At 41.4% G+C, this 14,618-nt stretch overlaps 1 protein-coding gene across 2 annotated transcripts in view; it reads left to right on the top strand.

Annotated features, from left to right (window-relative positions):
* ELMO1 (engulfment and cell motility 1) overlaps window positions 1-14,618 on the top strand; it is a 351,127-nt gene that overhangs the window by 119,648 nt on the left and 216,861 nt on the right. For both annotated transcript variants that reach the window (XM_066627043.1, XM_066627044.1), the window contains exon 7: window positions 1,225-1,260. In XM_066627043.1, the coding sequence (XP_066483140.1) occupies window positions 1,225-1,260 (36 nt within the window). The remainder of the gene's footprint in view (window positions 1-1,224; window positions 1,261-14,618) is intronic.

The following is a 14,618-nucleotide window of genomic DNA, read 5'->3' as shown; positions in this document are numbered from 1 at the left end:
CAAACTTGGGCCCCACACTGGGGGGGGGCACGAGGCTGTCGTGCACGGTGTTTGCTGCAGCCGGGATCAGGTTGCTGTGGAGGTTGGCACAGCAAGTGGAGCATCTGCAGTTTTGGCCTGACCACCTGCCTCTGTCTCCAAATGGCCTGAAATGGGCCTCCTGGAAGGAGTTGTCAGTGACATAGTTATGTCACCGCCAACTATTTCCAGCTGCAGCGCTTTGCATGCAATACAGACTGTCACTTGGTTCACCATGGGCCATAGCTATCTGGTGACTTGGAGAGGGGAGGGTGGGGGCCCTGCGTCCGGGGTGTGTGTGCATGCATTGGGCCCCACTTCTCCTAGGGCTGGCCCTGAGTGTAAACGATCTGTTTCTATTGCATCCTGATTTGTATGCACTATTTGAAACAGTTTAAACTGGTCACTGTGCTTCACAAAGTGGTGATGTCCAGCTTCTTCAGCCTGCAAGCCAGACTTTCCCTAGGTATGTTGCTCAGAGGCCAAAGTCCTCCCCCAGTACTGATGTTATTGTGTCTCTTAGCAGTTTGGTTAGGAACGTTACAGCCACGGTGGCTTAAAAAACCAATAGGTACACCCCTCCTAGCATTCAATTAGGGGAATGGCCCAGAGACCTCTTGTAAAAATCTCTGGGGCATCTCACATTTGGAGAGATGTCTGCCAGGTCCAGAAGTTGCATGCAAGAAAGCTGTATGTTTCCAACCTGTTACAGAGAGCCTGGGTGGTTGATGTGCTGATGTGCCCAGGGTGCTATGCGTTGCTGGTTGGCTATCCCTAGCTTAAAGGGCAAAGAATTTTAAATGTTAATTATGTGGCCTTTGAAAAACTGCGCCAACAGAGAGAAAGCCAGGAGGGAGTGCAAGGTCCCAACTGTTCCTGGCTTTTTGGTTTGTAGAAGATGACATATTATTATCTTCTGTGCTGGTGACTACATGGGTTTCTTGGTTGTTCCTCTGAATAATTTAAAATGTCTCTTTCATGCTTTTTCTCTGCGTGACTTTGAATGTTTGTTGCAGAATTAAAAGATCTGTTGAAATAGCTTTTTATCTTTTCCTTCAAAAGATTATTAAAGTCTAGTATGATAGCTTCAGCTAAGCATGGATGATAGCTTCTCTGTGTTCATAAAGCCTTGTAAAGCTCACACGCTGACTCAAAGAGATGTCTTAAAATGTTTCTTCTTACCTGAAAGTTTTTAAATTTTTGCAGACGATATCAGAAATTGCAGAAGATAATGAAGCCCTGGTAAGAATCTGATTGGCTCATGACCCTGCAAACTTCCTCTTCTTTGCATGATTCAATTCCAGGCCTTCCTGCTGATTTTATTTATTTAAATATCTGTATGTATTTTTTGATGCAGCAAATCTTCTGCTTCTCTTTCCTGCTTTTTGATTGCACATGCCAAAGTTTTACTATGGAGCTTTCTATTTTATTTTCTGTTTGCATTGCTTGTGAAAATGGATGCTTTATTTTCCTGGGGCTTCTAAAGCTGCTTGCTGATGCTGTTACTGTTTTCTGTAGCTGGGCTCTTCTTGCTTTGAACTGTCAGCTCTTTAATTTAAATGTCCTAACTTTTTCAGTGTTCTTTTGTTTTTAGTAGATTTATCAGTATGCTTTAGGAGTCACAGTCATTTTAATTTCTAGCATCTGTCCATATGACCAGAGTGCCTTAGCTAGAACTAGTAGAAAAATTGCAGTGTCATTTTCCCTGAATAAGCACGTTGTTTTCCAATTTGTCTTAGATTCCTGCTTAGAAATGTTAGCACTGGAGTGTAAATCTGGTTAAGTTCAAAATATTTCACTTCTAGCTACCAGCTGCACATTCCAGGTGGAAACTGTATGCATTGAGAAGTTTTGCAAATCATCTGGGAGACATTTTTTGTCATCCCAAATGGAGTGTGTAGAACATTTTCCAAAACAGCCCTTGAGTAGTGGTTCCCAAACATTTTAGTGGCCCTAGAGGCTGTTGCCTGATTTATAAATGCCAAGGGGTGTGGCTATAGTGGTGATTGGGCAGCAGTACTCCCCCCGCCCAAATAGCAGCTTGTTTAGACCTTGTAGCAAATAGCTTAATCTGCCCTGTCAGTTTCATGAACCACCAAAAATGTGGTCATGGCCCACTGGTGGGTCTTGGACCCATAGTCTGAGAACCTCTACCTTAGAGAATAAAGTCCCCTAGGATGTGACAGAACCTAAACACTGTTTTCTGCACTACATAATAATCAGCTATGGAAGTTGCCTCCAATATTGATTTTTCGAATGTTGACTTACAATGTAGGGTTCTCATTTAAATGTTATATCCCCTTATGTCTCTGTTTAAAAGACAAGCATGTTGTTCCTGAAGGAAAATTAAAGTGGAGTTTCACTACTATCTACTTCTAAAATTAAATGGTTTTAGTCTATAACTAAAATTCTTATGTGATAAGCTGGATTTGAACAATCCAGCTTGTGTTTTTTCCTGCGTGAAAACTTTTCCTGCATGTATGTTTTAAATGTGATATTAAATTAATAAGTATGTATACAGGGATGGGAACTTGAGTGAGGTGATTCAAGTCCAAGTCTCAAAAACACATGTTTTTTTTTACTGACTTGTTTACACTTGAGTCATCTGTGTTGATGACTCTGGCACTGTCTCGAGTCTAAGGCCACTGACTTGGCACTTGATCCCCATGCATGCAGACTTAACTCTTGTCTGTGTCTGGATGGGCTTGCTTATAGTTAGTTAGTTAGTTAACCTTTATTGGCATTATAAATATTACAGCAAACAACTGACAACAAAGTGGAACAATACAACCATTATCCACTAGACTAGTTCAGGAAAACTAAATAGAGAAAAAAAGAAATAGGATCTAGAAAGAAAAGGAGCCAGAAGGGACAACCTTATCCTTTCAGTAAAACAGGTGTTAGATGGAGAAAGGTGACTACAAAAATTTTAAAGAAGATTTTATAGAACTAAAGTCCGGCGTTTTTTGTAATATATAGGCCAGGAAACTAGCCACTGAATACGTCAAGGGAGCAATAGAGTCTTCCAACAACTGGGGAAGGGGTGATACCTGAGGGGGAAAATTAGAAATCCAGGATTCTAAATAAATCCTACGATGAGAATCATGAGAGGGACAAAAAAGCAAAATATGTAAAAGAGTATCCGGGGTCTCCCCACAGAATAAACATAATCGTTTCTCGCGAGGAACTCGCATGAAACGACCATAATGAACAGCTGAGGGAAATATGTTGAGTCTAGCGAGCATGAAAGCTCTCTTCAGTCTAGGATTAGTGAGGTGAAAAAAATAGTTTGAGGTGGCAACAACATGTTGAGGAAAAAGACCTAGGGAAAGGGGGGAACAGGTCAAATTAAGAGAATTTTTTAAAGTATTGAATTCAGCTAGAAAAAGGTGGTCTTTGATAATTTTATAAGCTTGAGATAAGTTTAGATCAGCAAGTAATTCTACTGATAGGTTAATAGAGTGGAGTTTAGTTTCCACTATTTTAAACCAAATAAAGATATACGTGTCACTCATTAATTCTGTAATTAAAGAGTCAGAGGAAGGAGATAAATGAATCCTTAACCAAAACTTAAAGGTAAAAAGCCAGGCATAAGTGGAGGGAAGGTGTAAACCAAGTTCTAACAGAATAGTGGACAACCGTATAAGATTAGGAATACCTAATATCTTTCTAAAAAAGGAAGAAGCAATATGATCCAAATCCTTAGAAACTGCCTGTATCCATATCGGGATACCGTATAATAAATGAGAAATAATTTTTGCTTTAAAAATTTGAATCGCTGCTGGGATGTATTGATTTCCTGCATTAAAATAAAAATTTGTTATAGCCAAAAGGTGGGTAGTTGTTGAAGAAATAACTGACTTTTTATGTTGAATCCATGATAAATTATAGTGAAAATGTAAACCTAGATATTTAAAAGATTTAACTTGAATGTAAGATTGGGAGTTGATTGACCATATAGAGGGAGCCCAGGAGCGGGAAAAAACCATAATTTTTGTTTTGTTGACATTAATTACAAGATCATTTGAATGGCAATAAACTTGAAATTTGGAAATGAGCTCACGAAGACCGGATTTTGTGAGTGAGAGAAGTACTGTATCATCGGCATAAAGAAGAATCGGAATTGGCTTTTTATTAATTACAGGAAAGGAATGAGAGGTGGTGGTTAAGCTGGCAGGAAGATCGGCTATGAATAAATTAAAAAGAAGAGGGGCAAGGATGCAACCTTGCCTCACTCCTTTATTGATAGGAAAACTAGAAGAGAGAATATTGGTAAAAGGAAAACGGATTTGACATTTATTATGGGAATGAAGTTGCTGTAACAAAAACAGAAGCCTCTGGTCAATGCCCCAGTTGGATAACTTTTTCCATAAAAGGGCTCTATTTATCGAGTCAAAAGCACCTTGTAGGTCGATAAAGGCTACATATAGATTTGATTTATGATGTATGGAATATTTCTGGGCTAAAAAAGAGAGTGCAAAGGCATGATCCAGAGTAGAAACACCCTGGCGAAAACCTGATTGTTCAACTCCTGGAAGGTTTTTCAAACGGGCCCAGGATGACAGCTTTTGAAGAAGGAATTTGGCATAAAGCTTCTCTATACAAGATATAAGACTTATAGGACGATAATTTGACGGAGAAGCGGGGTCACCTTTCTTAAAAATTGGAAGAAGAAATGAACAGCGCCAGATATCTGGGAATAGACCTGTAGAATTAATCGTGGTAAAAAGAGAAGCCAAGGGAGCAGCCCACCAACCAGGATTAGTAAGAAGAATTTCATTGATGATAAAATCTGGGCCGGGGGCTTTGGCTGATTTTAAGGAAGTTATGAGTTTATAAATTTCCAGTGGGGAAACCGATGGCCATTCAGGGACTTTTTGAAGATCAATATTAGAAATAGGGAGGGAAGAAGAATAGAAAATTTTGGAAAAATAATCTATCCACGTGGCTTCTGGAATATCAGAGTAGATAACAGGGGTTGGATGATTTGCCCTAGTAACTGCATCCCAAAAAGTTTTATGGTTTTTGGAAATAATGGCTTGATGGAGAATGGACCACTTCCCAAGGGCAAAAAGATGTTGTTTTTCCTGGAAATACTTTCGGCAGGCAGGGCTTGCTTATATTTTTCATGGCATGAAAGACCTTGTGGGGCCTTCATAAGACTGGGGGAGCAGCAGGGAAGTTCCAGCCAGGAGGTAGGGAAGAACTAATGTTTTACTTTTGCATGAAACGGGGGGTCAGTGAGAGCAGGCTCTCTTTTCTGACTCTTGAGGGAACCAGTGGTCGTTGGATGAAGGATTTGTTTCTTTGGATGAGGGAGGGCAGAAGGAGGTACCCAAGGAGGCTCTAGCCTTAGAATTGGCTGGAGAAGCCCAGGGAGGGAAAGGCGGCAGGGAAGCGGGTAGAAGACAATTCGTAGTGATCATGCTTTCCAAATGCCTGACTCCTTTTGACTCTGTTGGCTCTGCTGTTACTTGGGAAGAGGAAGCCTCATTGAACAACCGGCTCATATGGACTACTTCTGAGTAGAGCTGCAGAGGATTGGGGCATACTGGTAAGCCTCCCAGCTGCTGCATGTGACCCTCCTCCCTCTTACTGCTGCTGTCCCCACACTCATGCCTGTCCCACCCTCTCCCATCTTGTTTACAGATGGTATGTGGACATCAGGGCTGTATTAAAGAAGAACTCCCAACACACACACGCACACCCAGGCTGCAGCCCCATTTTTTTCTGTGGCGCCATGTCTGACATTTTAAAGAGAGAGATTCGGGACTCGAGTCTTTTAGAGATGTGAAAATACTCTGGTGACTTGGAAAGTCTGCCTGTTAGGACTTGTTTCCGAGTCAAGTTGCAGGGCGTGGAGTCTCATGGCTCATCTCGAGTCAAGCTATGCTGGACTCACCCATCCCTGCATATTTATATACTGCTTTTTAGCACAGTTATATATGTGTGTAGCTTTTTTTGTAACATGTAGCTGGTAACTATAAATGAAATATATTTGTATGATGAGTTGCAACTCACCATAGCATTGAGGCCCCTAAATTAGACACAGTTGGGGGAAAAAGCCCAATGCCTAATGCTGGTTTAAATTAAACATACCATTGTAGCTGTATTTCTCTGCTAATTAATTTTTGGCATGATTGCCTATCATGTGTTCAAAGATGTTTTGAAACTTTGGTAGCTCAGGGCAGAAATAGACATTATGAGAAACACACGTTTGCTGCCAAAAATGGTAGCTCAGTATTAAATCCTCACCCTTCTTCTCTGGAATAGTACAGAGAACAGAGTTCAACTCACTCGGTGTTCTGATAGCATTACATTTCCCTACTTCCCTTGGCAGCTGATGATTTGAGGTTGAACACAACCTCATGGTATGAGGAAAATGGGGTAAGTTGCGCTACACATTATGGAGTGTTACAGAACTTACACAGGGGTGCCATTTTTGATTGTATAGTCAGTTGTCTTTGAATGTGCTTATCTGTGAGGGGTAGAATTGCTGCCTTCTCTTGTCTGCACCTTTGTTCTTGTTATCTGCTATTCATAGACCTTCCAGATTCTGCAGGGACCTTCAGATTGGTGCTTGTGACCAACATGGACCCCTTTAAAATGGCCAGGAGAAACTTCTGCTGGTCATTTTGAAGGGGTCTGCACTGGTTGCAGGTGCCATTCTGAAGCATTCAGAGATTTTTTGGCACTTCCTGCTGCACTCTGCTGGCTTCCTGAAAGCCTCTGCTGGATTCTTCTGATGTCAGGGAAAGAACCCTTTATACCCAACCCCAATGATCTCATCAGATCAACGGTTCATTATCTGCAAATTCACTATCTACTAGGGATTCCAGGAACCCGACCCTAACGGATAACAAGAATTGATTGCTGTTGTGGTTTCTTACAATGTGTAGTTGATTGATGCTGATTCAAAACCTATTGAGAAACTTTGCTCCTATGTTCAGTTGCCATATTTCTTTCTGAGTGGTGCTCTCCACTCCTTTTCACTGGTACAGTATCTAAAAGCATGATAGTACTGTACTGCCCATGTGTGGCAAGGCACTTCTGCACATATGCTTTGCTGCATGGTGTTAGTATACAGGGGCAAAAACTCATACCAGCATGTTAAATCCTGGACACAGCTTCGTGGTGTGAGGACAGTGGGGGTATTATAATGTTTTTACGTACATTGTAATATGCTTAAAATGGATTTTGTTACATGCTTTCTGTGCAAACCACTGTGAAGCCAACTCTCACTGTTGAGATAATATTAATAATAAGTAGAATTATAGGAAAAATCAGGACTTAGATAAAAGTGTTTGAATCTCAGGAGGCAGAATTTCCAACAGCTGCTGCTGGTGCATTATTCTTTTTCTCTTTACTCATGTTGATGTTTGATGTTACTCAGTTTTGTGAGCGCAAAGACTGCTATGTTTATTAAGGTTTAGTTTCCTGGTCTCATTCTCTTTCTCCTCCCTCTTGGCAAGACTAGTTTCCACTTGAGAACATGTTGAACTAAGTCTCTATGCTGTTTATCTATGCCCATGCAACAACCAAAGACGGTTGTTCTCTGCTTCTAAGATTCAGCACAGTTTTGGTTCTCAAGCCTTCTCTGTATCTGTAGTGCATGCAGAAATGATACATGCAAGCATTCACTTTAACTCTCACCTCTGTCTTTCTCTTTATTTGTTTACTTCTTTAAATGTATCAGTTGGACTACAGTATGTTTCATAAACTATAGTTTATATTAGTGTTTCTCAAACTGTGGGTTGGGACCCCCTCGGTGGGTTGCGAGCCAATTTCAGGTGGGTCCCCATTCATTTCAATTTTTAAAAAAAATATATTAGACTTGATGCTACCATGAACGTGACTGCATTTGGGGAAATGTTACAGATCTGTACTTTTAACAGGCTACAATGTATATGCTTTTAACAATGGTAGTAAATGGGACTTACTTGTAATTGGGATAGTAAATGGGTAAGTGTGGATAGGATTGCAGTCTAAGATTGTTAAAAATTTTCCTGCTTGATGATGTCACTTCTGGTCATGAGTCATTACATCACCTCCAGTGGGTCCTGACAGATTCTCATTCTGAAAAGTGGGTCCCAGTGCTAAATGTGTGAGAACCACTGGCTTGTATGAATTTACTTTTTTTCTGAATAAAACTCCATTTTGACTTTTACTGGAGCAGGGTTTCTATATGGAGTCAGAATATATTTAGGGAATTTTACAAATGAACTGCCTCCATCTGAGTCTATTTCTGCACATGATTTTTTCTAAGTGGGAGGAGATACTTTAGTATCTGTTTAAAGAGGACTTAATAGCTTACTTGTGGACCTGATCCTAAAACTTGTTGAATCACAATTAAACGCATTGCAGCTATGCTTCTGTTAATATTCCAGACAGACACACAAACAGAAACATGGACAATAAATGAGGTAAAGCAGTTATAAGCCATTGTTCTTAAGAATTCATGCAATTGTACACTAATTGGTTTTGTAGTAAGGGCAACCTCCGGCAGTGTTTGATTGATCTGTCCTAATGTCACAGAGGGTTCACTGAAGCAAAAGTGCCTCTAGGTGCAGTTGGCTGAGATGCTGTGATCCTTGAGAAAGACTTGGGAAAGTAGGGCTCAAAAGAATTGAAGGCTGAGAAGGAAGCAGGCATGAAACGGAGAGGCCTGTGGTGGAGAAGGGGAAAAGTCAGTGTTCTGGAGGAGAAAGCTAGGAGAAGTCTGATTGGAGAAAGAAGAGTGAGAGACCAAGTGGCCAGGTAAGATGAATGCACATGGTCAGGCATTGTGGTGGAAGGATAGCTAAATATCCTGATTTGAAATTGTTGAATGGACGCCTCTAGTCATTTTGAGAAGAATGAAAATGATTTCACCTTATCTGTCAGATGTTGCCTTCTCTTTGATAACCAGTTCTCCTTTCGCTGTGAATCAGAAAAGCTGCAAAGGAGACGGATTTGAAATAATAATCTGAGGGGGCAGATGGGATGACATTTCTTAAATTATGCAAACTTTGTACAGTTCTCTAATCAACAACTTTTTCTTCATATTTTTCTTTTTATCAGATGCTGTATATCTAGCTGTGACATAATTATTAATGCTTGACAAATCTGTCATTTGGACACTGCTGCTGGAGGGTCATATCTTTAAGCATTTTTACCCATGACCCAAGGCTACATCCTATAAGTGTCAATTAAAAAAAAATATACTAGTTTTAATTGTCTTATCTTCCTCAAAGGAGTCTGGTGATTATAGTACGGTAAGAATACTACGATCCCTAGTCTTTTTTCACTCAGTTGCTATGATCAGGATTCCCATATGGTGAAGAAATGTACTGTTAAGTCAATCTAGGTCTGTAGGGGGCATCTTTTAAAATAATTTTGAGCCACTCTTTTGCCTTGTTTGTGTGCCCCTCTTAACAGATAAAAGGAGAATGTTTCCAGTCTAAAGGACATTCTAGCTAATGGAGGGTTTATATTTTCTGGAACTGCTCTGTGACTACCTTTTAGTTCTCCTTTAGAATTGAACAGATGTGCAGTCTTGAGGGCTTGGAGAGTACATTAAGGTCAGTGCTAACATCTTTGGGTTGGTTCAGATGATACATTCTCGTCCAAACCAGCTCCATGTGGTTATGGACAAGTGCCCTCACAAACTGTGTGTGTCCTGGTCCCCTCCCTCTGCTTTCTGTTTAGTTTCTGTATTGAATGGGGGAGGCAGTGTGTCTGAAATGTGCTCCTATGTGCACCATAAAGCCTAGTTTGTCAGAATTGTATAGGGCTGGCTCATGGGGAAATGGTGTCTATACCACTCAATAAAACATTTGAATTCATCTTTAAAACCACTGTTTCCCAAGAGATAGTGTTGAACCTGGCCATGGGATGAGAGTTCAAGTTCAAGCCTGTTAAGTTGCCTGGGGCAAGTCTCTGACTTGTGTAAAAATGAAAAAACAAAAACAAAACTGCCCTGTCTCACTTGGCTCTTGTAGGAAGGAAGTCAGGATTCAAAGAAGGGGACATGCATGTGGGAGGTGGACTGGGAAGAGGCCATGACTTGGTGGTAAAGCTCACACTTTGCATTCATTAACATCCCACCCCCTTGCATTTCCGGGTAGGATTGAGAAAAGCTTGTCTGAAACCTTGGAGAACTGCTGCCGGTGTGACCAATGTTGAACTAGTCTAATTCAGGATGAGGCAACTTTAAAGGATGAATATATTGCCTTTGACCGTGGGAATTGTCCCCTCCCCCAAAGGCCAGTGAGCAGAACTCTCACTGTGTGGACAGTGTTTTGAATCTTCACCAAAGATGCTAAAACAGATGGCATGTTAAACTAATATTGGCAGCAATAACTATCGCAATAATAGCAGCTAGCAATAGCAAATGGCTTTCTTATTTTACTAGTTTGCAATCACTTTGTATAGGTGTGAATGTCTGAGGTGTGTGGTAGTGAAGAAAGGATACGTGATCTGCACAAAAGAAGCCCCAGCGTATGTGTTTGATTCAGAGTTTTGAAGTTAGTAGCTGTTTGTGGACGATTTCTGCTGTTTGGTGTTCTTCTTATGCAAAAACATCACCTGGAAAATGGCAGTGTTATGTGAATGCATGTATGACCCTGCATGAGCAAAATTCCATTCATAATTTTTTACGGGCAGTGGGGGTGGTGGAGTCTTGACACTTTGGCAGTCAACTGAGGTGATACCAAGTGATAGGTTCAGTTTATTGTTAAGGTTCAGCTGTTGTTGACATGTGGCAAATAGGACTCTGTTAATGGGCTCTAAATCATTTATGTAATTGACGTGTATGTGTATTACCCTTAAAGGGCGATAATGGTTCATAAGGTATATGTTGATGACATAGATTGTTCTGAATCAGATTGCCATTTCTAAAGCTGCTCTGAAATATTCATGCTGACCTATGAGGACATTCTTAGGAATTCCAGAGATGACATCAGCACTGGAGCAAAGAATAGCTAGTTGCATGAACTGCTGAGCTCTGGGTAGCTGTATAATTGGCATCCTCCTTCAGCAGCTTGTAAAGCTCTGAGTTCAGCATTTAGAGGGACATAGCAGTAGAAATTTGACCCTCTTTTCCATTTTAGTAGTAGTTTGACTACCTTTTGTATGATTGCTTTTTGTAGCATTTTGGTGCCTTGGAGGTTGTTTGCTTATCAGTAATATAGCTATTGTAACAGGTAGTTGGAAATGGTTTGTATGCTATCTCACATGGTAAACACAGTACATGCTCAAAAAAGAATAGTTTGAAGAAGGCACATGTGCCGTTCTGCTGAAGCTATGCAGGTCCAGCCCTATAAACTATCTGGATGGGAGATCGCTCAAGAAACCTCCCATGTTGCCTCCCAGAGTTCTTCACCTGAGGCACTGTTCTGAGTGTCCAGACCATCTGAAGTTCAAATAGCATCTGTTGGAATCAGGGCCTTTTTGGTGTCATTTCTTTGGAATGTGGAAACCAGGCAGGTGCCTTTAGGCATTACGCAAAAAGGCAATTCATTCATTCATTCATTCATTCATTCATTCATTCATTCATTCCACCTTTATTGGCATAAAAAAGGCAATTCTTCAAGAAAACATTTGCTGCTGCATAAAATCAAAACCAAACTGCTTCTCGTACAATACTAGGTTGCCATTTTATATGTAGTATTTTGTTGTTGGCTGTTTGATATTTTATTGTTTGTTGTACAGATGTTTCCAGTTATCTGTGGGTGATGTGCTTCCACCCTCCTGTGCCCGCAGATACCAAAACTGCAAATAAAAGGGAACTTACTATGGCATCAAGCCTCAGTGTATCTTCCTTTGCAGCCTGTTGTAGAACACTAGAAGAAGAATGCAAGAAGCAGTCAGTCAGCACACTAGAGGAGGGAGACAGCCAGAACAATAATAGGAAGCAGGAAGCTTAGTCTCCCTCCTCCGGCATTCTGGATGTCTGCATGTCGCATTCCTCTTCTAGCATTCTGCAAAGGAAGAGACAAGATTGCATGGTGCCACAGTAAAGGAAGACAAGCAGGTAATGGGCACAGAGTGATGCAGGGGACGTGTGGAGAACAGCAGATAAGTGAATCTGCAGATACAGGATACGGGTGGACACTTGCATTTTATGAACTGCTTTAAGGATTATGAATTACTGTTAGCTGTATTGGATTGACAAGAGAAAAATGGGATGTAAGTTTTTGAAAACAAAATGAATGCATGCAAGCTACTCTGAGCCCCTTTGCAGAAGATTTGGGGATGTGGAGCAGATACATGCAGTGGGAACCTGCCACCAAGGTAGGCATTCTGAGAAACAGAAGTGTGTGCATTTGTCATGCAGGATGCATGAGCTTCCTGGGCAAAAGTGATTATCAGTGTAGGAAATGTTGTCATCCTAAGTGAAATAGCATACCTTCTCTTTCTCCTTCTGTAGTGAAACTTGCAGTTCTATGACTAGATTGAGGCTAGCGGGGCCACCTTTTTCCTTTCAGCAGCCACTTTGTTCTCTGCTCAGGACTTGGTCCCCTGTGGCCTCCCCTCGCAGTATAGTATTAACCTCGCAACTGTTGCCTTGAGTTAACATTTCCCCTTTTGGCACTTGTTCATACAAAGCGGATGCCAAAGGAATAACATTGACTGGAGGCAGTTCTGAGCTGCAGCAAACCTAGGAAGTTCATTCCAGCAGCAGTCCCAAAGCACATGGCTATAGCTGATGCTGAGATCTCCCTTGAATCCTACTTTCTGTTAGGGGAGTCAGGGAACAAAGTAGCTGTTCGTTTCTTACTCTAAAAAGGCATTTTTCAGTTGTGAAATTGGGTAGTTTTTTTCCCTGCCTGTTTATGAGATCTGGCATTGAGAACCACCCCCTTACAATGTACATACAGTATTTATTTCATCTTGACTGTTTCATCTGATTTTAAAAAAATGCAGAGTCTTAGTATATACCCTAAATAAGCCTTAATTTACCCTAAATAAGCCTCTGGGCCTTAATTTACTTTAGAACTGTCCAGTTTTTGGCCTGAGAGACTTCCATGTCTTGGGATTTACAGCAACTTTTTCTTCACTGTCCTTCACTTTGAAGATTCTCTGTGCTTGCTGTGGTCCTATGATGACACCTAGTGGGAGAAGAATGAAGTTTTGAAATAGCATAGGATGGAACATGCAGAAACTGCAGACCAACTAGGTGCAACCTCCATTATTTCTCTTGCAGCTGGAAGGGGTGGATTTGAAATGAAGCTGCAGTTTTGGGAGAGCTTGTTTTAAAATCCTTCCAAAATTTGCCTCTATATGAGTAGTAGCGGCTTTAAAGGGAGATGGGGAGGTTTAAACTGGGGGAGCAGCACAGGAAAGGGTTAAATCGTCCAGTGCAACAGCTGCGTTTAATTATTAATTATTATTATTATTAACAGTATTTATATACCGCTTTTCAACTAAAAGTTCACAAAGCGGTTTAAGCAAATGAAAAATTGCTGTAAGTCCTCAGTCACCCATGGCATCTCTAGTTTGGTTCTGCCTTGAAAAGGTGCACATTCATGTGCCTCTTGGTGCACATAGAGAGCCATGCCTTTCTCCCTCCTTTTTGGGGAGCATGGGCTTCACTGCCATGTGTGAGCTTTGGTGTGGCTGTGGGGAGTCCTCGGGGCCAGCTGCAGCCTGATGGGTGATGGAGTGATGCTGAAAAGTCTCCTGAGGGAGGAACCACTTGGCCTTTATTAGCCTGAGAGTAGGGCTGATGTTTACTGGCAGGACCTCTGGAGAGCCCCTGAATTTCCTCTGCTGGTGGGATGGAAGCAGATGCTCAGAGCTAGGTGGAAACACAAGCAATTGTGGAAATTGGGAGGCTCCCACAATTCTGTCCACGAAGGAAGTACCTGTGATCCAAGTGAACCGCCTCGTGCACTCACCAACCCTAGGAATTTACTGTTGGACCATTCTCCTTTGTAAGGGGTCTGTATGTTTTGTAAAGATTCTCTTGTCTAAGCCCTCTCCTGAGCAGCAATTCTTTTGTCCTCTTGGGCAGATTCCTTCCACTGAAGGAGTATGACTGGGCAGGTCATGTCATGCCCCATACTGCCCATTGTGAACCTATCCTCTGGGGTGACCTCTAGGGACCAGGGAGGTGAGATGGAATCAGGTTCAGATGAAGTGCAATACTGAAATATATAAATTGCAAGTATTAAACTGAAGTGGACACACAGATATCTATTTCTGCTTCTCCGATTTAAATTGCTTGTGAGCCATAACTTGTCACCCCATCTGTGTGTATGTCCCTTTAAAAGACATTTTTGAAAATATGCACATGCGCTTGTAGAGGTCACCCACAGTTTGGGATGGTGCTGGATTACACTTTGAAAAACAGTCTAGAAGGCACAGGTCGGGTTGGACCTTGAAACCCTTTGGCTTCCAAAGTTATCCTCATTAGGAAGTGAACAGGGACTGCAGGCAATTCTTGCTCCTTGGAAAGTGTACCCTGTATGTTGTATAGGTCTTGCGCATACATATTTCATTCATATTGGTGTGTATAAGGAGCACAATGTGTGGAGCACCTCTTAGTGCTGCACAATATTCTTCCCCTTCTAGGTGTCATTGGTAGTTTGTTTCCAGTGAGCAAGATAAGATTAGAC

This window comes from Tiliqua scincoides, chromosome 5, assembly GCF_035046505.1.
Source record: "Tiliqua scincoides isolate rTilSci1 chromosome 5, rTilSci1.hap2, whole genome shotgun sequence".
Lineage (NCBI taxonomy): Eukaryota > Metazoa > Chordata > Lepidosauria > Squamata > Scincidae > Tiliqua > Tiliqua scincoides.
Note: the sequence above shows the minus strand (reverse complement) of the source record. Positions and strands in the feature narration are given on the sequence as shown.